The sequence below is a fragment of the Lonchura striata genome, chromosome 1 (assembly GCF_050655825.1).
Source record: "Lonchura striata isolate lonStrDom1 chromosome 1, ASM5065582v1, whole genome shotgun sequence".
Classification (NCBI taxonomy): Eukaryota; Metazoa; Chordata; class Aves; order Passeriformes; family Estrildidae; genus Lonchura; species Lonchura striata.
This window is the reverse complement of record NC_140703.1, coordinates 5,137,968-5,164,197: the sequence shown is the minus strand read 5'-3', so window position 1 is coordinate 5,164,197 and position 26,230 is coordinate 5,137,968. Positions and strand designations below refer to the sequence as shown.

The 26,230-nt window shown below is 43.1% G+C and overlaps 2 protein-coding genes across 24 annotated transcripts in view; both read right to left on the bottom strand.

Moving 5' to 3' along the window:
* LOC110473119 (OX-2 membrane glycoprotein) overlaps positions 1-18,922 on the bottom strand; it is a 40,867-nt gene extending 21,945 nt beyond the window's left edge. For 6 of the 21 annotated variants that reach the window (XR_014955803.1, XR_014955837.1, XR_014955825.1 and 3 more), the window contains exons 1-6: positions 18,586-18,796; positions 17,413-17,494; positions 16,313-16,639; positions 15,399-15,662; positions 13,550-13,673; positions 1,655-7,763 (exon numbers count right to left, since the gene is read on the bottom strand). Coding sequence is in view for 3 of the 21 variants with exons in the window: in XM_085581065.1 (XP_085437191.1) it covers positions 13,561-13,673; positions 15,399-15,662; positions 16,313-16,639; positions 17,413-17,494; positions 18,586-18,771 (972 nt within the window). In the remaining 18 variants the exon portion in view is untranslated. Of the gene's footprint in view, positions 1-1,654; positions 7,764-13,549; positions 13,674-15,398; positions 15,663-16,312; positions 16,640-17,412; positions 17,495-18,189; positions 18,210-18,283; positions 18,470-18,585; positions 18,798-18,874 lie in introns of those variants that run through there. The other 15 variants (XR_014955947.1, XR_014955794.1, XR_014955950.1 and 12 more) reach the window with 15 other exon arrangements.
* A 5,113-nt stretch (positions 18,923-24,035) lies between these two features.
* LOC144248381 (OX-2 membrane glycoprotein-like) overlaps positions 24,036-26,230 on the bottom strand; it is a 30,754-nt gene continuing 28,559 nt past the window's right edge. Inside the window, exons 6-7 of one of the 3 annotated variants that reach the window (XM_085580412.1) lie at positions 26,152-26,201; positions 24,036-24,174 (exon numbers count right to left, since the gene is read on the bottom strand). The gene's annotated coding sequence lies outside the window, so the exon portion shown is untranslated. The other 2 variants (XM_085580447.1, XM_085580364.1) reach the window with 2 other exon arrangements.

The following is a 26,230-nucleotide window of genomic DNA, read 5'->3' as shown; positions in this document are numbered from 1 at the left end:
CCCAGTGCAAGCAAACAAAGCAAGGATATTAAATTGAGTCTTCTTGTGCAGCCCCAAGAGTGAACTTAAACCATGGATTTACAGCTAACGTTAAATAATTTGTCATATTATCCACATGATACAAATTAGGTTGATAGAAAGTAAGTTTATGCCTATTTTTTAGCGCTTAACCCCTCAAATTTTCAGACTTTAAAAAGGTCACAACGAACAGAGGAAGCAATTGTGTAGTTTCCAGGAATGTCTTCCCTTGTATATTAAAGCACCAACCTTTGAACTGATACAGAAAAGTTTGAGAAGGGAAGATCTTGAAGCAGAAACCTCATTTTAAACACAAGGGGAAAACATCCTGAGAATTGTTTCCAGGAAACAAAAAATCTCTTCCAGTTGGTTGTCAGCTGCTTGCACACACCGTTTGTGATTTCCAAATCTGATCTTTCTCAATGGCTCTGTCTTCCCTGGTTTTAGCATAAAAAAATTTTCAGAGTGCCCACACAGTTTTCTAGAGTTAATTTTTACCCCTAGGTTCTTTTTCCTGGCTAGATTAACATGGAAAACTGTGTCAGAAGGGAGAGGGAAAATATCTGGGTTGCCAGCAGAGACACAATTCCTACTCCTATTGGGAATGAGATTATTCCCATAGATGGAAGTGCTACTTACATGACAAAAAATAAGGGCATAACAAACCCTTTATATGGACTGTTAGGCACAACATTTATCCCACAGCAGAGAGTTTAATCTTCCCCAAATTTAGTATCAGATTAACATATCTCACAGAAATTTGGTCTGCAAAGCACAAATACAAATGTGTCTGAAGACTCAGAGCCCAGATCTCACATGATCCTGAACAGTCCCAAAAAGCACTTCAGAGGAAATCCAACTGGGAAACTGTGGCAAAACCCTCAGCCTTGATAGTTAGACAAAGGCCATGCTGAGTAACCTCTGTAGCCTGATGCTGTTTGTCCATCACAGCCTTCATGCCACCTCTGCTCCCTTACTGATTTGTAGGGGACAGGACCATACTGGAGGGATTTCCTCCCAATGTTTCTCATTTTTGGTAGACCACCAAATAGCTCCTATGTAAGCCTTATGAACTCCTGTCTTTACTCTCCCTTGACGCTGGGATTTCTGCTCTTCCAGGGAAAACTCAACTTTTGCCTAGGAATCAGCCAAGCTACTCAAGGATATCTCCAATTTCAGTTTTCAAGTTGTTTATGTGGCCAGACTGCCACTGTTCAAACACTGCAGTTCTGACAGGCAGCCAAACCAAAACATGGCTGGGCACTGCAGGCAGAGCAACAAATCCTCTTTCCAGTAAAGCAAATGGGAAAAGGATCTCAGCTCATGATTACTACAAAAAGTTGCAATAAGATTTATCCCCTCTGGTGCCCAAATCAGTTTAGAAGGACTCTCAGCTGCAAATTAGGAAGAGATGGGAGTATTGAGGGCAGTGGGAGAGGGGAACTGTTCACAATAGAAGAATCCTGGCCAACAGCACCCTTACCCTATTCAAGATAAATAAATTGTGACAAACTTCCTGAAAATTCTAAAATTAAAATATCAATCCCAGGAAGCACTATATCCTATGTATAAAAATATTCCTGAATAATTAATCTGAAATCTTACTATCAATTCAGGTGAAACAGAACTCGTTTACCTTTGTTTGACTCAACTCCAATCCTGTTCTTCTACATAGACAACAGCACAAGTAGCTACCTGACTCCAGGTGCATCACTTGGAGACAGAGCAGGACACACAAACTCTCACCTCACCAGTCCATCCACTCTGCTGGGACACTCAGAGCTGCCAGGGAAACAAACAGCTTTCTCTCACCCCAAGTCTTCTAATCTCTCATTCCCAACATTATGCCTTCCACGCTGTCCAAGAAAGTATTCTCTTGTGTTTCCATCAAAGCCTAATGAGTTCTCCTAGTTGCTGCTCTCATCATGACAGATTACTTAGTCCAGAAAGGAAACAAGATTTACTAAGTGAATTTCAAAGTTATCACAGAATCACAGAATATTCTGAGTTGTGGGAAGGCACCCCACAAGGATCATCAAATCCAGCTCTCAAATTAATGGACCATATAGGTATTGAGCCCTCCACCTTGGCTTCACCAGCACCATGCTCTAAGTAACTGAGCCATCTTATCCCACATGTGACACGATAAAGGACACCAGAGAATGCCAATATTTATCATCCCTAGATGGGATCAGTCAGCTGAAATAACCAATTGCTTAACAGAAATCAAATTTAAGGCATGCAACAGTGGTGAGAGTATGCCTTCCTTTCACTCCATGCTGAGACATCGACCACGTTGCCCAGCTCCCTAGTTGCACGTTTTCTTTTTCAGTATATTTTGATGGAACAATCATGCAGCTCAGCAAGGGAGGAGAACACATGTCAGTGGGCTCCACATGAGCTCCAGGCAGTGTGTGCCCAGGATCTGGGTTCTCTGGAGCTCCTGCAGACACACAGACACACAGATGTCCCATCCACAGCAGGGACATTTTCCCTAAGTCTGTCTACTGGTGTCCATGTTGTCTTTCCTTGAGGGGCTGCTTCCAGGTTTGGAAACAAGGAGTTTTCACAGGCGTTTTCACTTTGTGGTTACTGTGAACAGGAAGATGAAAACACCTTCCAGTGATGAAAACTCGAGTACCAGAGAGGGAAAGGGAAAAATCAGATGGAGAGGGTATCCACATAAGCAAGAAAATAACATGCTTCAGGCCAAGTCCTTTGCAAAGAACAAGAATGATCAGGAAGGAACGCATCCAGGACCAAGAGGAACAATAAATCAGGGAAGCCTGAGCAGTGGAAGGGCAAAATCAGGAGGAAAGAAGTTGAAATCAAGATCACTTTAGGAGTGGATAAAATATAATACAAATCATTCCCTCATTGTGTGTTTCCTTATTAAATTACAGTAACAAACTCTTACAAAAACAATCTGTCTGATCAATACTTCATCAGCAAGGACCAACCTACTTAACCTCTGTTTTAAGTAAGAAGTGGGAAATTTTCTTTTGTCAGCCACTACACTCAATCTACATTGTTTTCCAGACTTAGACTGGTATTAATAAGGAAATGTGTCTCTTCCTTTTCCTCTAAGGAAACCCAGATTAGTGAGGCTGGGGCTGCAATCCTATTCTTTATTTCCCAGTTCTGCCTGTCCAGGTGGCCACACTTCCTTCTTGCAGGCAGAGTGACTCATAGCACCAAATTCCCTTTATTACCATCTCCCAGGATGCTCACTGAATATATGGTCATCAAAAGATGGTTATCAAAAAACAATCTAAGTGCTTTCAACTTGAAGCTGAAAGACTTTTAAGCCTTTCTGGATGAAAAAATACTGGTCATCAACATGAAAGTTCTTGTTCAGTGTGGATTCTGGCACTAACTTCAATCCATTTTAAGGAAAAAAAATCCAGACAAACCCCCACCATATATCCCCTTAGCTTCTAGCTTAGCTTCCTTCCCTGACATCTTGTTATGTAACAGACTTTGAGAGCAGCTGCCACCATGCCTTCAGAACAAAAAGCATTTAAGTTAGCAGAGCAGCAGCTGGGAGACACAGAAGTGAAGCAGGCAGCCACATGGCGTGACATGATATGGAAAAGTCACCCAGAAGCATCCCAAGTCTGCTTCTCAGACTTGAAAACTGGAGCAATGTGCAGAGGCAAAATTCATGGGTTGATGAAGGATAAGGAAAGGATAAAGGAAAAAACACAAGCATGCATTCACTATTTCAGAGGCAGGTGAAGCAGCTGCCTGACCTTGGGCTGGATGGTCAGTGTGGCAAGGCATTGGGAAAACACTCAAACCATCCAAGGCAAAAAGGAAAAGTCATTATCACAGTGTGATCAGAAGTGTTTTTTTTTTTTTTTTTTAATTCTATCTTTTATAGGAACCAAGCCCTGCATATTGGTGATTTATAGACCCTCTCTGCATCACTGTGATTATGTTACCTCTCACAGACACTTTACCTTCCTGTCTCTTATGTCAGCACAATTTAGAGTAATGACATCCTTAAGCATGTCAGGGATAAAATAACACAAAGACAGGAGACATCTGTAGGAATTAAACAATGCACTGCGACTTGAAAACCAAAGCAAACGTTTTGACAAGTTCTAAGAAACAGGCTGTCAGCCAAGAAAGCAACCTTTTATGGATTTTGCAGTGACCTTGAGGTTTCCCTGAGGAAACATGCTGTTCTGCACGTTGTTTGCATTTTGTGAAGTTAAGGGTGGCCTATCTACTCTTTCTAAGGCCACTTAACTCTGCTACCACACCCCAGCCTGCACTGTTTGGCTCCTGCCCTGCTCTGTCAGCACAACCCACCGTGCAACTGGGGCTTAAGCAGCCCCTGAGCCAGCTGTGCCAGGAGCTCCTGGGTCAGGCAAACATCCCTTCTGCTCCTGTGCATGGCAAACATTGCTTTTCTTCCTGGGGAAATCACAGCTTGGGCAGCAGCACTGCTGGCTCACTGCTTTCTGATCTGAGAGCGTCAGATTCTTAGAATCATAGAAGGGTTTGGATTGAAAGGGAGCTTTGAAGGCCATCCAGTCCAACCCCCCCTGCAAAGAGCAGGGACATCTTCCACTAGATCAGGTTGCTCAGGCCCCATTCAGCCTTGAATGTTTCCAGGGATGGAGCATCCACCATCTCTCTTGGCAACCTGCTCTGGTGTTTTACCACTCTCATTGTAAAATACTTCTTCCTTACACATAATCTAAATTGACCCTCTTTTAGTTGAAAACTGTAATGCCAGCAACAAATTCCCAGGAGAAGGAACTACAGTCTCCCATCACTCAGGGTGAGTGAGGTATTGCAGAAACAAGACTTGCACCTTTGGCCAGCATCCAGGAGAAAGCTCTTCAGCAGCTATCACCAGCAACCATTTGTACCCTTGAGGAAATACTATGTTTATGTTGCAATCTCTGGAAATCACTGCCTATTGTATTTTACCAACAAATATAGCTCAGACAATGAGATCTAGTACACAATCCCATGGCACTCAGCTCCTCTAGGGATACAGTAGCATCGACACATCCTTTTAACTATATTCAAGTTTCTAATTACTACGCCTTTTAAGAAGAAAAGTGCAAGCTGCTGTCACGACAAACAAAAATTATTGTGGTTTCACAATTGATTTCAAAAGGCCACATGTATTAAAGAGTACCCTGGGTCACTGCTGCTTTTCCAGAGGAATTAGTCATACACCTAGAGTTCATGAATGATACTTCTCTCATTGATTTATAAAATCTCACAAGCACTGTGCTACAAATGAAGGGAATTATGTGGCCTTATGTTCAATTTGCTTTATTTGGCTTCTCATCAAGGGAAATACAGAAAACAAGACAGACAATGTATCACTAGAGCATGTAACTTTAGATAAAAAATAATTAAGCAACAAGCATGGCACAGACAATAATTGCAAAAATATAGAATACACTGTTTTAATTGACTGAACTAAACTGCAGCTGCTGTGGTCAAAAATGCTTTTGTAAATTTATCTAAAAAGTTTAGTTCAAAACCTTCCTTTAAAAAGAAAAATTACCCCAAAACACCCTAAAAGCCCCATGAACTCCCATTTTATGTCCAGAAATAAAGCAAAGTATAAATTAAAACTACTAAAAAGCCCAGCTTACAATGACGCATTTCTGGTATCCCAAACAAATAATTAAAAAAAAAGGACCAGTCAGTGTTTTTGTTGGATCAGATTTTTTTTTTTTAATTAGAAAAAGTTAAATGTACAAATAAATAATTGATATTGAGCCTACAATAATAGAGCAAACATCACCCCTCATGTCCTCAGTAACACAAGCAGACAGACACACGAAAGTGTTTACCAAACTCTGGACAGGCCATGGCTCTAGAACCAGCAAAATACTTGTTCTGAACACTGAGTCCTAAGTTTTAAATCTCCATTGTTGATTTTTCAGCTTGACAGTCAGCACTCTTAGTAAACATATGACATAAAAGGCACAATCCAAAATGCTATGCACTCTGGTAAGAAGGAGTATTTCAGATGCACTAACATCCAAGCCAAAAGAAAAAAGAATACTGTAAGTGATCCTGATACAAACATTCAGACAGAAGGAAGAATGAGAAACACCTTAAACACTAGCACTCATCAGCTGAACAAAAAATCAGCAGAGGACCCCCTGCAGTCCTCTCATCTGTCTGTCCTGTCAGTAAAATGGGCCATAAGAAGGTGGACCCAGAGGTAGGCTTGTATTTAGTGATCTTTGCCATGTGGGGCAGGGGCAGAGCCCTGCAAAGGTGCTCAGATGCTGTCATGGTTTAACTCCAGCCAGCAGCTAAGCACCACTCAGCTACTTGCACAGTCCCCCAGGAGGGAAGGGGACAGTCAGAAAGGCAGCCTCATACTAACTTCTATCTAGAAATCAAGCACAGAGGCAGAGGGCACCTGGAGCCTTCAACACCTCACAAAGATGAGGAGCTGCAGGGCAATGGCCAGGAGTGCTCAGCCCTCCTGAGCAGCCTCCTGCTGCCCAGCCAGAGGGGGTCAAGCACCTGGAACTTTAAGCCTGGAAATGACAAGATCAGCAGCTTGGGCTGGCAGTGATGAGCAACCTGGGATGGCGGGAGAGGAGCTCTACTCCAGCCTGGGAGAAGAGCAGAATTAGGTCTCAGCTCCTAAGAATAGTGCAATGTCTTTATCTGCTACCAAAGCAGGACAAACTCAGTTTCTGTAAGACCGCCAGCTGATATCATTGCAGCCACAGTAGTGACACAGGAGCTCAGCGTGTGACATCCTGCCCAGTGAGGTCCAGCCATGGAATAATGGCTTTTGGCCAGCAAAGCAGCTTATCTGTGTTTAAAAAGACACAATAAAAATGGATGAAGACAGAGAAGACTACTCTGAACTCTGAATACTCTAAGATGAGCACAAAAACTATTGACAAAATCCATGCCTTTTGACAGCTCAGCAAGGAGTACGATAGGCACAAAGCTTCCACTACTGGCCTTTGTTACCATCTCCTCCTAACTTATATATTTAACCCCACCACACACACCCCCAGAAAACACAGAAGAAAACACTCTAGGATTAGAAAAAAGTGAAATAAAGTAAATTATTTCTATATTGTACAAATTACTTACAATTCTTCTTTCCAAACTGTGGCTGCTACCGCCTTTATTTAGTCACCTGCTTGGAGACCTATTGCTCTTCCCCAACAAATCCTGTGTGGTTTGAGTCCTGTGATTTTGAGTCCAGAAGGTCTTTCCAGACAGAGAAAAAGGAGTTGGAACAACTGGATAAGAGAAGAAAAACCAGGTAATAGGAAGAGGGCAATGAACTCAGAGTTCTTGCAAGTGAAATTGCAGACAGATGTTGGCAAAAAATTAAATCCTTCTCTACTGCAAGAGCAATTAGACACTGGATGAGAATCCTGGGAGAATCTGCAGAGCTTTTATCCATGGACATTTTCAAAACTCAACTGGAATAGCACAAATACATTTTGCCCAGGAGCAATACCAAGAGTGGCATGGGCAAAGAAGGCTTTTTCTGACACAATCTCCTCCTCTGACCAAGTGGTCCCTCCAGTTCTACATTTAAAGATTAAGGGCCTAGACCAGATAGCAAAGATCATTTCAGTGATCAATTCAGCTTCCAGATAGGACAGTATATATGATGTCTTCTTTTTTTGCTGCTTCTTTCCAGCCAGTCAAGTCACTACGTGTAATTTTGATTTCAGGCTGCTAGCTTCTAATGATCAGGTAGATGGAAATCCTCAAGGAGCCTAGAAAATACAAAAATAACCCCAGGAAAGGATAAGTCATTGTGTAGGTTGGATATTAGAAAAAATTTTTTTACTGAAAGAATAATAAAATACTGGAATTGTCTTCCTAGGGAGGTGGTGGAATCACCATCTCTGGATATGTTTAAAAAAAAGATTTGACTTGGCACTTGGTGCTATGGTCTAGTTGTGGTGTTAGGACATAGGTTGGACTCAATGATCTTAGAGGTCTCTTCCAACCTCATTATTCTGTGATTCTGTGATTCTGTGATTCTGTGTTGCTGTCTCAGGTTTTGCTTAGCAGTGTAGTTGCTGTTGGGACAGGAGGAAGAGAAATGCACAGTGGGGAGCAACAGTTACAAGCCCACCCTTTTGTGAAAAACTCTGCTTTTTTAATTCTGGAAATCACACACCCTGCAGAATTCAGAATAAGGTATATACAAAACCCTGAAAGGATTTGTAAACTGTGAAAAGTAAACCAACTTTCCTTACTAGTAATAATACACCAATAATTCATTAACACACATATATTGAGATATTTCAGAATATCTTTTGTATGTTTGAGATTCTTTCTGCAACTCTATTTTACTTGACTTTGAAGGCAACAATAAAATATATGGCATCTCTACTTCTCATGTAGAGGAGTATGAAAGAGGTTCATTATCTAATAACCCTGCATTCAGACAAAGTATTTTGGAATTGAGTGTATGAATAATTCTTACAAGGAAGTGAATGAGAAATTAAAACAGTGAGGCAACTATTCACATATTACAGGAATAATTTGTTCTCCCTTTCAGCTGCCAGCCATTTCATTTTGTTGTATACAAAGCCCTATTGTTGGAATAAAAAGGAGAAGGAAGGACCAGAAAAATACTTCATAATGCCATATGATCACAAATATGATGCACGGGATAGGAATTGCACTAGTCACATTAGTGACTAGTACAATTAGTCACATTAGTGCACAGGATAGGAATGGTACTGGTCACTAGGCAAAAGCCTCCCTGCTTGCAAAGAAAGGGCTTTGTGTTCTAGTGGCATAGAGTCCTTTAGATGTGCAGGAGAAACTCCAAGATGTTTCCTACACCATTACCTTCATCCTGTCAGTAGCAAAACAGGATTTATTTCATCCTTCTAGACAAAAACCCCAGCCATGGCCCAGGAGACCAGAATTCACCGATGTGACCTCACCCTCCTTCCTGCTCCTGCCACTCCCCTTTCCTGACTTCTAAAAGTAAATCAGGATAAGGACCGTCTTTGTCCCAGCAAAACATGACTGGGAAAACAAACAAAACACCAGCCATCCCTGTCCTTCACAAAGAAAACAGCATGGAAAGCTTGCAAAGTGTGCCCATCCTTCCTCTATACATGATACAGACTACAGGGTACCGCCAGGTACATTTCTGTAAACAGAAAATTAGGTGGAATTGCTAGGTAACAGGAGCTGTCTTAAAAAAGTGTGATTAAACCCAGAAAACATCTTCAATTGAGTTGCAAAATATTTATGTCTGCAGGAAACCTGATGGGCAGCCTGACAGCAGAATTACCCTTTCACTGAGATTTTTGTCATTTGGGTTGTTTGGTTTTTAATTCCTCCCCTCAGTAGCTCTGTTTAGGTCTGTTTGCCTATACTGTTTTTGTATAGTGGCATTTTTGGTTTTTGGGATTTTTGTTTGGTTGGCTTGGGTTTTTTTTTTTTTTTTGTTTAGTACTAAGAAGGGTAAAGGAATGAGGTTGTTGTATATTCACTGCAGAGTTTTTGCTATTTTTCACAAATTCAAAATAGGACAAATACAATCTCCTACTCTCATTAAAGCCACACTTGAGAGGAAACCAAGGCTATTTTAAAATGAGCCTCACCAGCTGGGATACAACAGCTAGAAACCCATTCCTCTGTGAGCAGAGAAGGATGTTATATGCATCTGCCTCAGGAAAGAGGGAGTTTTATCTTGAGTTTATAAGCTGAAAGTCTGGTATTTAGTGGGCTTTGTGTATTCTGAAAATTCTCCAAAACCCAAGCTGCTGTTATATTGTTCTCAACTACTGAGTCTCTCACTAATAAGAAAATCAGGTGTCAAAGCAAACACTGAAGAAACACTCCAAGTTGTAAGATAAAAGAAGAATTGTTGTAATTTTTACACTAGATCTTAGAAACAGAGCCTTCCTGAAAATACAGATTAGAGAATACTGCTATAATGACTCTTCAAAAATTAATTACTATCTTTACTATAAACAAAACAATGAAAAGTGTAACCAAGTACTTGTTCTTATAAAGTTTCCCAAAAACTGGAATTCCTGCATAGTACTTATTTCCCAGCCCTCCAGGACATATTTGGCCACCAAAAATTGGGTTTCTCACACCCACATATTACAGCTGATCAGCCAAGCTGTTATTTTACATTTACCAGACTTGATTCTATGCTATTTGTAGCAACTATCACATTCAAAAGGGAATCTTAAATCTTATCAAATTCAATCAGGGAATCTTAAATTCCTATTCAGGGTATTAAGTGATCTCCAGCTTGTAACAAAGAGGCATTTTTGACCTGTTTTGGAGTACTTGTCTAACATATTAAGCACCCTGAGGTTCAGCATTTCTTTGGAACACAGCTGGTTGTGTTCAGACACAAACAGAACTGTAGAATCACTAAGATTGGAAAAGACCTGCAAGATCACAAATTCCAACCTTTGACCAAACACCGCCCTGTCAAGTAAAACCACAGCACTAAGAGGCAAAGGCAATGCTGCTTGCATCTGAGTTCCATAAAATCTCCACACTTCTGGAGATTCAGGAGAACCTGAATGTTTTGATTTGTAAACAGGAAAAACACACTGCTATTCTGCTGCTTTCTGCAGAATGGAATTTTTTGTTTGGTTTAGGATCTTCTTCTATGGCTCTTCAAGTTTTCTTCTTCCAGGTTAACCTATTCTGTTCAGTTTTCTTATCTATTCAGTATCATATCTACTCAGTTAGAAGCCCAATTTTTTCCCCTCTTTTTACAGTTTTTTTTTAAACACAAGTATATTATTTGTGAATTCTGTTATACTATTTGAATATTTCTGAAGCTTTTCACGTGGCAAAACCTGCATAAGCTACCCAAGAGAGATCAACGTACCAATTCCTAAAAACCAAATCAAACAAAAAATAAACCCATTCTGCCTTTATGTGTATTTGTGAAAAAGTAGTCCTTCCTTTCAGGCTACTACAAGCCTCCAAAAAAAACCCTGTATGCGTGGAATTTTATCCCCCTGCATACTGATACATCCTGAGAATTAACAATAAAGCTTTGTAATTGGCCAGGCTGAAATATGAGTATCCTGCAAGCCATGAAATAAGCAAGTGATGCTATAGAAAGCATTCAAGTGAAGACACATAAATGACAGGTAAGTCACAGGAATTTATGCAGGCTAATAGTCTTTATTTTGCTTCTACCCAGGCACTTGGCTTTTTAACTGGACTGCTTTATCTCAGTGTGGTCTACAATTCAGCTCTATTAGCTGAGTAAGGAATGAAAGGATTTGACTTTTTATCAGATGAGCAGCATCAAGAAACTTCAGGCATGGCAGAATTTATGCCTGGTGATTTTTTGCACCCTGCTCACTGCACTTAAATCGAGTGATAGGCACAGTGGGGTTTGCCTGCCTACTTGGAAGAGGATGAGATGTGAGTTTTCCAAAGCTTGTGTGTCAGCATTTGCCACAAAAGCTGCTCAGTTTGATTCCAAATAAGTCACTTATACACAAATGTTGTGACACTTCACTGAGGACATTTTCAGGGAGAACCAAAATGTATGTATGCTCTGTAACAGGTACACAAGGCAAATGCCTGAGGGATAGGGCATCAGCTTTCAGCCCCAGGTATCTACCATGAAGAGGAAGGGAACAACAAAAATAAAAGCAAAGCAAAACCTAGCCATACTCTCAGAAGCAAAAGCACTTTGAAGAAACTTTGTCAGAGAAGGCTTCCCAGACACCCAGATAAAAAGTTACTGTTTTACTTTAAAAACTGAGCATCTTGATAAGCCTGGAAAGGCTGGGCTTGTTATCTAGTGCAGAATGAAAAGAAGTACTGAAGTCCCAGATAGACCCTGGTATTCTTGAGCCAGTGCTGTTAGCTCTCTACTGTTAGCTCTCTATTGTGCTGTTACAAACAACACTTCCAAAACTACATCCGTGGTGCTGTTTCTCATTCCATCAAGTCCCAGATCAATAGAGGGCAAAACCAGAAAAGGGATTTCTGCAAGGTATTACTGCCTTTTGGGTGAATGACTGCAACCAAGGCCTAAACATATTTTACAGATGATCAAGGAAAAAAATAAGTCACCACAAAACCAGAGTAGGGTCCAAAGCTAAGAAGTTTAGGGGATTTCCTCATCATAGTATTGTGGAGTGGTAACACACTGTAAATATAGTGTTAAAAATTACAGTAACTCCATTGATATTATTAGTATTCTAAGGTTGTCCAAGAAAGCAAAAGTGGAATGCTACACAAGATAAACTGTTAGTAACCCTTAGCCACCAAATAAGGCAAACTGTAGGCTCTGTTGCTGTGCATCACAGCAGTGCTCCACAGCAGTAAATCATGTTTTACATGACCCAAGTCATGGTGCAAGGATACACAAAATGGCTTGGGGGTTCCAAACCTGATACCTAGCGTGTGGTGTAGGGTGTAAGAAACCTGCTGCCTGCTGGGGATGTTCCTGTTACAAATTATTGCTGAACCCACATGACAGCATGATAGCAACCAGAAATTTTATCTTCCCAAATGTTTACAGGATGATGAAAGCCTCACATACATTTTACAATTGAGACATTATATCTGGGGTATTAATTTCTCTTTCTTCTCAGTGAAGACTTTTGTGTCTCTGGTAATAGCAGATTCATTAGGTCAAACTCTCTTAATAGTAGATGCTGTAGGTCTAAATGCACAATAGACAGGTGTAATACTCCTTGCAACATTTCCTTATATCATATTATTGCCCTGAAGCAGGTATATAGCCAGGAACTGAGTCAATATGTGCTGGTGTTTCTAAATATATTAGTGGAATTTAAAGCCAGACGTGGTATTTGGATTTAGTGAAACAACAGTGAAACCACCAACTACCATCAAATTTCTGTGATTTCTGAAGGTTATGGTGCCCCACTCATCACCCCCCGCCCCCAGTCGTTTTCTATTCATTATGATACTACTATTTTAGAGAGTTGAATCTATCCATGACCAGGTGGATAAGAGACTCAGAGACATTGCACTGACTGCAACTTCTCCTTAATTCATCATTAGAAGCACACTTGTGCCAAATTTGGGCACACTTCTTCATCATATTACCCTGTTTGTCTTAAAAAAATAGAAAGATGGTGCTGTGACTAGTAGAAAATTACTTTCCCTGAAGGGACATCACTCTGCATGAGTGGGTTCCTCACCAATGTTTACTTCGTCTGCCAAAAATTATCTGGGCATGATACACTTCGTAGGCTTCCAGGAAAATGTGAAAGATGAGTGAATTACTTCTGAGTCTGCTACTTTCAAGCAGACCAAGAGCAGCATGTTCTGCTCTGCTTGGATCCTTCCCTCACAATTCTCAGCCTTGGATTGTCTTTGGCAGTGGAAAAACAGCTCTAAAACTTACACGCAACCGAGTTTTTTACTCAAAAGCTGTAAACATATTACTGCTATTATTTATTGAGTTGTCCAGCATGACACACCCATAACACACAAAACCAACACGTTTTGTTCTTCTCTGCAGATGATTATTATTATGGGCTCTGGGAAAACTGCGTTGGTAACTCACCACTCACCACCTCAACTCCTCCTGCATACGATCTTCCTCCAGAACAGCATAATCAGAATAAGAACTGTGATGACTGCTAAAATCACCACAACAATCACCAGCCAAAGCAGTGACGATCCCTCTTCTGTGAAAACAAAACAACAAAATGTCCACAGCAAATTAATCTCACTGCGAAAAAAAGCACCACAAGCCACAAGGATGTCTGATTAAATGACAGCAATTGTTCCAATCTGGTTAAAGGTACTGCTAAGATAAATGAAAGCAGCAATTGCTCAAAAGAGAAAAGAAACCTCTGTATCTCCAAAAACAAAGCTACTTGTCCACAGAAAATGTGAAGAAAAGATGACAGAGAACACTGCCATTCCTATACCTGATACACACATAAGCAGAACTTCATACAAATATTAACACTTTCAGAAGAGTTTTTTTGTTTACCCAGAAACAGTTAGCACTGTTGAAAAGGCAACATTAATTTCAAGAAAAGAAGACACGCTATGCTTTGCTATCCAAAAATAGCTCTACCCAACATCTGAGTGCAAACGTTCCTCCCTGGTGAGACATTATCACTTCATTTGACTGCTCTTAAAAAGGCTCATTTCAATGTTCACTGACATTGGCTGGAAGACTGCATGACTTGAAATTTATTTGACTCAAGCCAAAACTATAATGTCTTTTAACAAAGATATGTTGAACTATTCATTTGAACTTCTTGTCCTCTAAAATAGAAGACTGTTAAAACAACAAGCTGTTACCTGATTTTTTAACCACTTAGCAAGAAATAACAAGTCTTAGTTTTCTGCTTTCTGAGATATGCATATGCTTTTTTAAAGACCAAAACAAAAGAATACTGGAGACAGGACAAAAAGATTAGTATGCTTTTTCAGAATTGTAATGTGATTCAGAATTAAGAACTAGATTGCTTTTGAATGTTTAGGGAGAAGATTTTAAAAATCAGATCCTGCTCTTTACTACTATTCCTGTAACAATCACTTCTTGAGCATGTAATTTCAGAATCAACCTACAGCTGCAATCTGCCTTTCCTATCTTGCTAATTTACAAGTGGTTTTCAGTTTAAGGCTCTGGATATAGAGACATGTGAATTTTAAATCATTCAAGTCAATGCTGCCTGTATGAACTAAAAATGGTACTTCAGATTTTAATGTTTCTGCTCCTTATCTGCAGAAACAGGGTGAAAGTTCTTCCAGCAAAAAAGAATATTGGAAGAAGAAATAAATAACACTACAAGATATTCAGATGTTACATTAATATATCTAAGGTTTCTGTATAAACCAAATATAAGTATCTTCAACTGACCCCCTCCCTGTATGCCTGAAAATATTGTTCCTCTCTGGCCATTACTGCAGTGGACGTGTGCCTTGGCCATAAGTCAGAGAAACTAAAACATCATGTACAGGTTGAATACAATAAAGCACGCAGTAACTTGAACTGAAACATTTGTTTCAGTGACAGTTTGTTATGAATTTCAAAATTTCTGAGTTCATCAAGCAACCCACAGAGTTTCTACTCATCTGGATATCAGCTGAAATATTTAGATTTATTTTTAAGCTGTTAAAAAAATATGAAGGTCTACATGGAAACCTAAGTTCAGCTTTCTGCAAAATGCACAGTGCCTCTAAACCCCGTATCTCCTTAGCTGATTAGTCTGGCTTTTTTCCCTTCTTGGACAGGACTCCAATGTATTACCTCAAAGACAACAGTGGACGCAAATAAATCCTGACATATAAACATCCCATTCCCTCCTCTTCCCAGAAGATTCCTATCCAATTATGCTACTGCAAAACACAGAAGCCACGAGAATGCTAACAAGTTGCTTGTACTGCTCACCTACCTCCTTTTATTTTCACAGGCAATTCAAATGTTTCATTTGTGTTGCTAACTCTGCAGATCAAATCCTGTGCACTGATGCTCTGATTGTAGATTTCCAGTTTACTGGTGATGGACACGATCCCATTTTTGTGCTTGACTGTCTTCTGTGTAGGAGTAGAATTGAACAGGTTGTTCCAGGTGATGGTGGGCTCTGGGAGGCCATTAGCAATACAGATGACTATCAAATGATCTTCAGAAATGTTGTGATGGACAGATGCATTGAGACCTTCCAACACACAAATGAGACAAGTCATCACCACAGTGAGCACCTGGTTTTAAGCAGCAGTAGCAGCCTAACCATTAAAAATCAGAGCAAAACTTACTGGATTCACACTGAGCCCAATGGCAAGGAATGCAGGAAGAGTTCCCTGGGTCAGGACCCCTCCATGACTCAATACTCCTTCCCCCATACTGAAGTTATATACCTCAAAGATTTCACTCAATCTGAAATCTAAGTATTAAAATAATCTGCTAAGTAAAATAATTTATTGGTCCTATCTGCTAATACCCTATCAATGGTAGGGTTTGGCAGAGCAGCTCGCAGCACTGGAGTCATACCTTGCACCAAAAGAATACTCCAATGGGCAATGTTGGTTTGCCCAAGTTCCAGCTGGGGCTGATCAAGGACTTAGAAAAATTCCACTCCTTGCTTTTCAGCTGCTACTCAAGGAGTAACAAAGAAGAGCCAAAACAACCACAATAGTCTTGAATACGACCCACATAATTTTGCTCACAGCAGTAGTGCTCTGTTTCTACATCATGTTCCACCAAGGGATGCTCCTATCACTGCAATTCTTGAATCTGCTCAAGGAAATACTGTGGGTGAGAAAAACACCTCTTATTTCACTAGAGACATATCCCTGCAGAGGACCTCACCAAAAACACTCAGGCAGGTATTTCCTGAGAGAGGGCCAGAAGGGAAAATGTTGAAGAGACACTTGTAACATCCCGAATCATCCATTCTAGTGTCCCAAAAAGTTATGCTTGTCTTGCTGAGCTCCAAAGTTGTGAAATTCAATCTGTCTTCATAGGGCTCCTGAATCTTGAATCCATTTGTTTCACTGTATGTAGCTATATTATCATGTGATTCTTCTGAGTCCTTTTGCCATGTCACTTGCAGAACCTCCATGGGTTCTGTCAGGGCACAGCTCAGAGTCACACTATCACCCATCCTCACTTTTTTGTGTCCAGCCTGTGGAATCACTGCAATGACAGTAAATGGTTAATGAAATGGGCAGAGATCACACATATTCAGAAGACTAATGTTGATTCTAAAGCCTGGATTACCCACAGACACAACTCCTCCAGTTACATACTATTTCTATAGCTTTCCCTGCAAAAAAGTCCATCTCCTACATACTCCTAGGAATCAGCGAAAGAATCAATGTTGATTTGCACTGTCTGAGGCTTTAGCTTTCTTCTAAGCTACTTAAAAGACAAAAATACTTACATATTTCTGTACCCATATCTGCAGACTTCTTTTTAAGTTTTACTAAATCAGCTCATGACTTCCTATTCTCAGCAAATACTCAATTTTTGTTTCCTAAGAGCTAGAGGAAGATGGAATGCATAAGAGAAGTACACACCAAGCCATTACAAGAGAAGTAAACAGCAAAATGCCTTGGAAAAAGAAAAAAAAAAAAAAAAGGCAGCAAAAGGCTTTCTGAACTGTAGTTTCAGAGTTCACAGTGCATTTGAGACGGAGGGAAGGAAGTCCTTTTGGGATACCCCACTCTTGGAAGCTGTCCACTCAGGTTAACAATGGTGTCCAGTGTCATTGTAGATATGGGATGCTTCTTGTCCTTCCCATCTCTAAATGCTGCTCCAGGAGGATTTGTGTCCCAGGTACCAGCTCCATGTCTCTGTCTCAGCATCAGCAATTTTTATTTCACCTATTTTTGTCTCTGTTGAAGTCTCAGAAACCTGAAACCAGTTCCCCAAACAATTTCAAGCACATTTCAGAAAATTCAACTTACCATTTGGCTTTCCAAGCCCAGAATATGCCAAACACAAAACCAGAGCTCTTAAAATCATTCTGGAAGAGAAAATCTGCTTCACCTAAAGAAAGACAAGGAGAGATGAGAGATCATTTTCTGGTGATATTGTACATTCAGGGTGCAAAAATTAAAAGATTTTTTCATGTGAAAAAGAATGTAGTTCTGGGGTCAGACAGCAAGACTTGAAAAGTTTTATTGCCCTGTTTCCTACAACTGAATCGTAGACCTGCCTGGAACTGAAGTTTGTGTTCTATTCAAGAAACATAATTTTACAAAAAATACCTCTGTAACACACTCTATCCACTGCTGAGTTTTTTTGCCAATGCCTGCAAAATTAGCTGAAGTATCCTGGGACCATTTTCTGTCAAGAATTTAGGGAAAGCCCAACCTTTCAAAGATTTTCACAATGTGCAAAGAATACAAGAGACAATCAACAGAGAAGCATTTTTTGTATTATACAGGCTAAAAAAGAAGGGCTGGTAAATAAATCAATAATTAAGAGGAATAAAAAAAAGTACTTAAATTGCCAGCAGACTTGCGTACACACTGCATACACCCACAACCAGTAGCCTGCCTTTAAATTTTAAACACAATGTGCTAAAACAACTCCTGCTATAACTCTCCAGTTACCAAGAACAAATAGAGACCAAGTGTGTAGAATCAGGAAACAAGAACATATCAGCAATAAACCAAGTGAAAAAGTTTGTGCAGTCAGATATTTGAGCACAGCTATAAGAAATTCAGAGCTAGAAGAACCTCCTAGAAGCATGCAGAATTCAAGAGCCAGCATAGCAAGCAGAAACTATCGAGTCACAGAGATGTTTATAAAGCAGTGGAAGTTATACCGCACCTGCAGGCAATCAGAGTTTTCGGCAACAATCCTTCGCTTCGCTGCTTTAGTACCCATTAAAGCACATTGCGCACACCCGGGGCAGCTACCAAGAATTCATACAATGAGGAACGAGGCTATACCTTGTAGCTATCCCGGGCACAGAAAGAAAAAAGTCCCTTTTGGTCACAACTCCAATCACGGGTGCTGCAGAGGGTGGGGAAACAAAACCCAAAACCAACAGAAGAAGAAGGGAAATAAAAAAAAAAATAAAGGCGTTAAAGACTGGGGCAAGTAAAGCGCAAATCGAAACTTTCCCGCACCTCGGAGCTCCTGAGCCGCTCCCTGCACAAACCGCCCCACAAGTTTCCGGGACCTTCTCTTAACTTCAAAGAAACTTCCCCTGCTGGACTCACACAGGGGCCCGAAGGCGGCTGAAGTCTGTCCCCAGTAGGAAGGAAGGCGGAAGGAGGATTCCCGAGCGGCGGGCAGTGGCCGCCGCCTCCCATCCCGAGCGCGTCCCGCTCCCGGCGGCGCTGTCCGGCTGAGCCGCGCCCGGCACCCTGCCCGCCTTCCCCCGAGACCCTCCTCAGAGGGAGAAACTGCTCAGACCTTCCCCGAGACCCTCCTCAGAGGGAGAAACTGCTCAGACCTTCCCCGAGACCCTCCTCAGAGGGAGAAACTGCTCAGACCTTCCCCGAGACCCTCCTCAGAGGGAGAAACTCCTCAGACCTTCCCCCGAAACCCTCCTCAGAGGGAGAAACTCCTCAGACCTTCCCCGAGACCCTCCTCAGAGGGAGAAACTCCTCAGACCTTCCCCTGAGACCCTGCTCAGAGGGAGAAACTCCTCAGACCTTCCCCCTAAATCCTCCTCGGACCTTCCTCCGAGACCTTCCTCAGACCTTCCCCCTAAACCCTCCTCAGAGGGAGAAACTCCTCAGACCTTCCCCGAGACCCTCCTCAGAGGGAGAAACTCCTCAGACTTCCCCCCTAAACCCTCCTCAGAGGGAGAAACTCCTCAGACCTCCTCCCTAAACCCTCCTCAGAGGGAGACCCTCTCAGACCTTCCCCAAAACCCTCCTCAGAGGGAGAAACTCCTCAGACCTTCCTCCTAAACCCTCCTCAGAGGAAGACCCTCCACAGACCTTCCCCGAGACCCTCCTCAGACCTTCCCCCGGAACCCTCCTCAGAGGGAGAAACTCCTCAGACCTTCCTCCTAAACCCTCCTCAGAGGGAGACCCTCCTCAGAGGGAGAAACTCCTCAGACCTTCCCCCCTAAACCCTCCTCAGAGGGAGACCCTCCTCAGACCTTCCCCCTAAACCCTCCTCAGAGGGAGAAACTCCTCAGACCTTCCCCCTAAACCCTCCTCAGAGGGAGAAACTCCTCAGACCTTCCCCGAGACCCTCCTCAGAGGGAGAAACTCCTCAGAGGGAGAAACTCCTCAGACCTTCCCCTAAACCCTCCTCAGAGGGAGAAACTCCTCAGACCTTCCCCGAGACCCTCCTCAGAGGGAGAAACTCCTCAGACCTTCCCCCGAAACCCTCCTCAGAGGGAGAAACTCCTCAGACCTTCCCCGAGACCCTCCTCAGAGGGAGAAACTCCTCAGACCTTCCCCCGAAACCCTCCTCAGAGGGAGACCCTCCTCGGACCTTCCCCCGAGACCCTCCTCAGAGGGAGAAACTCCTCAGACCTTCCCCGAGACCCTCCTCAGAGGGAGAAACTCCTCAGACCTTCCCCCGAGACCCTCCTCAGAGGGAGACCCTCCTCGGACCTTCCCCCGAGACCCTCCTCAGAGGGAGAAACTCCTCAGACCTTCCCCCGAGACCCTCCTCAGAGGGAGAAACTCCTCAGACCTTCCCCCTAAACCCTCCTCAGAGGGAGAAACTCCTCAGACCTTCCCCCTAAACCCTCCTCAGAGGGAGAAACTCCTCAGACCTTCCCCCGAGACCCTCCTCAGAGGGAGAAACTCCTCAGACCTTCCCCCTAAAGCCTCCTCAGACCTTCCCCGAAACCCTCCTCAGAGGGAGACCCTCCTCAGACCTTCCCCTGGAACCCTCCTCAGAGGGAGAAACTCCTCAGACCTTCCCCCGAGACCCTCCTCGGACCTTCCTCCTAAACCCTCCTCAGAAGGAGACCCTCCTCAGACCTTCCCCAAGACCCTCCTCAGAGGGAGACCCTCCTCAGAGGGAGAAACTCCTCAGACCTTCCCCCTAAACCCTCCTCAGAGGGAGAAACTCCTCAGACCTTCCCCCTAAACCCTCCTCAGAGGGAGACCCTCCTCAGACCTTCCCCCAAAACCCTCCTCAGACCAAGTACGTGAGTAAGGGAATGAAAAGGAAACATGGGATGCAGAAGCTCTCACGCCTCAAGTTTTTTCCCAGAGCTGAGCTGGTGTCACAGCCAGCGCTAACCTTCCCCTCAAGGGTTTTCAAAACAGCCCAATAACAAATTATTTTAGACTGTATCTCTTCTGTAATTAGAGTGGTCTGTTGCTGTCGCTGCTACCTTCCTGTTGGGTGGGGAGGAAAAGGGGCAGCAGGAGTGATACTGGGTAATCTCTCTGCTATTATTTTGTTGTTAGATTAGGATGTTCTGCTGATAAAACTACATCAGGGATAACATATCAGGCCTTGTTGCAGGCTTGACAGAAACAACCCATTTCCCAGCCTGATTAATTAGAAACAGCATTCTTAGTGATCAATATAGTTCACTCAGTGCCTGCTCTTTCTTCAAATATTTTCACACACACACACACATTCATACACTGTTCATGCCACTTGCAATATTTATCTTGCTAGACTTGTTTAAGCCATCATTACTCACAGGAGAAAGCAAACATCACAATTTCAACCCTTGACAAAATGAATCGACAAAGATGCCTACATAAACCCAGAAACTCATTTCAGACACAGATGTGTGTGAATATTTGGAGCAATGCTACTAAACTGTGTCAAGGAAGAAGGTGATGTTTGCAGCTTTCCCGGGTCACCCCGGGCTCACCATGTGTTAACCTTACCTGTCCTGCTGCTCTCAGTACCTCGGTGCACAAAGGAACGACTTTTGACTTGTAGAAATAGAAAGCTTCTGCTGCCCCCAACAGATTTGGCTCAACTTTAGTGGCTGGGGTCTGGAGATCAGGGCAGTGTCTTTTCCAGATGGGCAGAACTGTACTTGGAGACACCTTCCCCACCACTGTGCTGGATTTACTGCAGCCTTTCCCCCCTGCCAACTAACTAACCAAAGCTCCTTGGCTTTTAATAAAATTTGAGCTTTACCACTACCTTTCTTTCTATCTCCTAGGATCGATCACTATATCTTAAATCACTTAAATTTCATTTTGCCAGCCTTGCCCTTTTTGTTCCCTTTAAAACAGGCCAGCAACTAACCCACTAGCTGTTTGAGACTGATGCACCTACATGCTTTACACTCTTCTTGTTTTAATGAGAAAAGTGTGTTACCAAGTTTCCTGTGCTCACATGCTATATTTGAGGGGATTTTAGAGGGAAGTCCAGATAATTGCCCACTGCACAGTTTAAATTAATTTATCCAGAAGTTCCCTGTGCCATCAAAGTAAGAAAAGGAGGGAAATCCCAATGAAATCTTCCTGCTTTTACTTCATGAAAATGAAGGGGACTTTGCAGGGATTTGAGTGATATATTACAGTAACTCACATCTACTGAGGTGGAAAATGTCTGTATTTAGGCAAATGTTATTACTTCTTCAGCGGGCTGTAGAAACCTAGAGAAGAAAGAGGGAAATGATGAAAAGGTCTGGAAATCAAGAGGGCTGCCCCTTTGGAAGAGAGGGAATAAATTAGAGCTGAGCAGGGAAAGGATGATATTGAAGTAGTAGGCAAAGACCACAGGTAACCTCAGGGCAGAAAAATACTCCAGACAAACCAATAGTGGAAGATTCAAATTATTTTTATATTTAGAGGAGAGCAAAGCACAAAAATCCCCTTCTGCCTTATTCTGTGTTCTAATGTCAACTGTTTTTTTTTTTACAGGAACCTGGCTCAGCTCAGCAATCTTTGCCAAGCTTTACAAGGTTCTTTGTACATTACTTTCTCTGGAGCAGGTGGTAGCCAAAGTGACGTGGACTCTATGGTATGCTAAATCCTTTGAAGTTAGATAGAAAGGGAGTAAGTAGAGAGCTCTTGTTCTAAAATCTAGAGAGGTCTTTGTTAATATTTTTTTATTTATTTAGTTGTAATACACCCTGCATGCTGGTGGAAGTAGCCATTTAAAATTCCTTCTGTCATTAATAAGATTTATTCTTCATTCTTTCCTCTGCCTTCTGGGCAGACACATTCCACTATTAATATATTTACCAATATATTTCTTAATTCTTCCCTTGATTTCTGAGCTACTGACCTCTTATAAGCAGAGTCATTTGAGCCACTAACCAGCAAAACCTGTACAGGCTTAAGGCAAATGTATGATACAGCTGATCCAAGTTGTCATTATTTATCAGTGAAAAGGAAAAAAAAAGGGTGAATGACATACATGTCAGTGACATAGATTCCATAAAACCAAACACAGCAGGTTTTACAGTATATACTGGCTGCTGAGGTTTATATCAGAACATCTGCTCTGCTGATTGAACTCCCTTGCTCTGCTCACAGAAATGAGCATATCCTCCCTTAATCATCATGTGCAGTGCATCTTCAAGTTGCAAATGCTCAAATGGGTCTACTAGAAGGTCTAACCTGGCTCAGGGGATCTGCCACCAGCTGTCATTTTGCTGTTGTTTTGGCCAGCCTGGAAGTGTGGAGAACAGACTTGGGAATATTTCCTTTCCCTGGCCCTTTGAAAGACCTCTTTCTCCAGGAGAGGAAAGAAGAAATTTTATCCAGTGCCAAATTTCCTTCATCAGTCCATTTCAACATCTCTTCCAGTAATCACAGTCAGGGTCCACTGCTGAACAACCCTGATAAAGTCATTTCATGTCATGGATGATATGAAATTGTTGTAATGGTGGTTGTAATTTCTGATACCAGAGATGGAGGTTGTTGGATACCAAAAGACTATTTGAAAATCCAAAGAGGAAAAGCACAGTGCTAATGAATTAATATTTTAATGGAGAAGACGTGGAATGTAATGCGTATGGAACACCTTTGGGAATAAAGGTTTGGGTCAGACCAAGGCTTGGGGCAAGTTTTTGGAGAGCTATCTCACTTGTGCCAGGCGCTGACAATACATACCCACTTCATAACTACATCAGGTTGTGGAGTCTTTATTTCCCATATTGCTTCACGATTTCCAAATGCTCTAAATTTGCATGGCATCATTTCTCCGTAGTCCTTAGGCAGTGATGCCCTGAGTTCAAAAGGTCCACTGATGGACACATCTGGATAGGTTTCCCATATAGACCCTAGGGCTTAGGATCTCCCGGGACATTGCTGGAAGGGGTTTAGGCAAGCTGCCCCTTGCTGAGACCTTAGTGTGTGCTCCTGAGCAGCCCATGGACCTCTGTGCTCCTGAGCAGCCCATGGACCTCTGTGCTCCTCTTATGGAGATGGCTGGTGTCTCTCCTTCCTCCCCAGGGCTGTGGAGCAGCTGGGCTGGGGTATCACTTGGACTCTCTCACCTGCTGTTACCTCTCCATCCTCCTTCATGGGAGAGCAGCCAAGCTCCATAGCATAGAGTCCACGTCACTTTGGCTACCACCTGCTCCAGAGAAAGTAATGTACAAAGAACCTTGTAAAGCTTGGCAAAGATTGCTGAGCTGAGCCAGGTTCCTGTAAAAAAAAAACAGTTGACATAGATAGCCCAGCAGGTGTACTCTCCAACTCACTTTGGAAGCTGCCGTTCAGGTTCTCTCCTTCCTCCAAAAACAAGTGCCTCCAACTTTTTCTTGGTCCCAGGTTTCTCTTGGGCTTTTTGTGAAGGATGAAGCCTGGTGTCTGCTTCTGCAAGAGACCCAGCAGAGTAGGTGGTAATCACTACAGAGCTCTACACCACCTGGCAGAGAGAAGCGATGAGTAGACAAGAGAGTTCTATGTTGATTTGGTATGGCCTTGTTTTTGGTAGCAGGGGAGGGCCACACAAGTGGCTTCTGTGAGAAGCTGCTAGAAGCATCCACCATGTCAGACAGAGCCAATCTCTGATGGCTCTGAAGATGGACATGCTGCTGGCCCAATTGGAGAGGCTGGTAACGCCTCTCTGATGACACATTTCAGAAGACAATCAGAGCAGCGCACGCGCGGTTCTTCTCCAGGGGCGGGGAGGCCCCGCGGTGGGCGCCGCGGGCAGGAGGGCAGGGCGGCCGTGGCAGCGTCCCCTCCCTGCGCCCCACACGGAGAGAGGCGTTCAACAGCGCCAGGGCCGTGAGCCTGCGTCGGTGAAAACACGGCGAGAGACCCCCTGACGTGGAACCTAGACAAAACTGACCTCTAGGCACTGCAGGACCCCGTAGGAATCTTTGAATTAGTGGAACTTGTTGGCAATGGTACCTGTGGGCAGCAGCGTTTCTTCTAGTCGGAGAAGAGGAGGAAGTGAGGAGAGGTGAGAGGAAACAACATGGCAGCACCAAGGTCAGTGGGAAAAGATGTGGAGAAAGTGCTCGAAGTGTCAGAGCTGAGATTCCTCTGCAGGCTGTGGTGAGGACCAGTGTGAAACAAACTGTCCCCCTGCAGCCCATGAGCTCCACAGGGGATGCAGAGATCCACTTGCAGCCCATGGGAGAAGTGCTCACACTGGAGTGGGTGGATGCCAGAGGAAGCTGTGATCCAGTGGGAACCTGCTTCCAGAGACAGAGAATGAAGGCCCTTGTTGCCAAACTAGAACAGCCTGTCCTTAGAGAACTGTACCCCATGGGCAAGTGATCCACACCACAGCAGTTTTGGGAGGACTGTTTTCCTGTGGGAATGACGCACATTGCAGCAGTTTTGGCAAGACTTCTGTTTGTGATATTCGAATCACGACAGAGAATTTCCCAGGGAACTGTCTCCCATGAGAGGGGTTCAATGGCATAGCTCTCCCTGAGCAAACAGATGACAAACAGATCAAAACCCCCATGGCCCTTTTTCCCTGTACTAGGAAAGAGGAATGGGCTGCAGGGGAAAAAAGAAAGGCTTTTATAAAAGCTTGTTTTACTTATCATCATCCTCCTCTGACTCTGTTAATAAGAAATTTACCTTATACTTTTTACCTTGAACCTCTTTTCTCCCAGTCCTTATCTCAACTCATGAGACCTTAGTTAATTTTTTTCCCTTGCCTTTGCCCAGCTAGGAGAGTATAAACCTGGCATTTGGTCACTGTCAAACCACAACAGGCTCCCAGTTACAGCACAGGAGCACCAGGAGCTTGCAGGGAACACACTGTGTCTGGGAGGCCAGAGCAGAGTGTTTAGTGGGAGGGATTCCCAGTTGTGACCAATTACTTGTTTTGCCTGTGGATGCCAGCAGCCCTCTGAAGCACCTTTGAGTCTGCACCAGGAGGAGGGCAGGGCAGACCCTGGTGGGGAAGCTTCTTTGTGAGTCTGCTCTTTACAGCACCCGAGCTCTGTAGGGCTCCCTGGCCTTGTCCAGAAGGGACATCTCAGCTGCCCTCCTGGACATTTCCAGTGCCTCTTCCATGCCTTTGCACCTAAATAACTTTGACTAACTTTTCTGCTGCAGGGGATGCAAAGATCCACTCGCAGCCCATGGAAGTGCTGGGGCCCTCTAGGGCACTTAAGCGTTTTTCCTGGTGGTTCTTAGAGGGACCCATGGGACACACGTTGTTGTGTCATCCACCCAGTGTGGCTGCCCCATGCAGCAAAGACACGGCAGGGCAGAGACCCCTAATGGAGGATGTGAATAACCACTAGAAGCCTTGGCTGGTTTTCTTACCTCGTTTTGGTAAGGGATGTATTGGTGTGTGCAGGCTCAGAGAGGCTCTCTCACCTAGGTCTTGCTGTAAGCTGGAAGTTCTGGGTGCACCACGTGTCTTCTGCCTGGGGAAAAAAACCCACAATGTCAATTA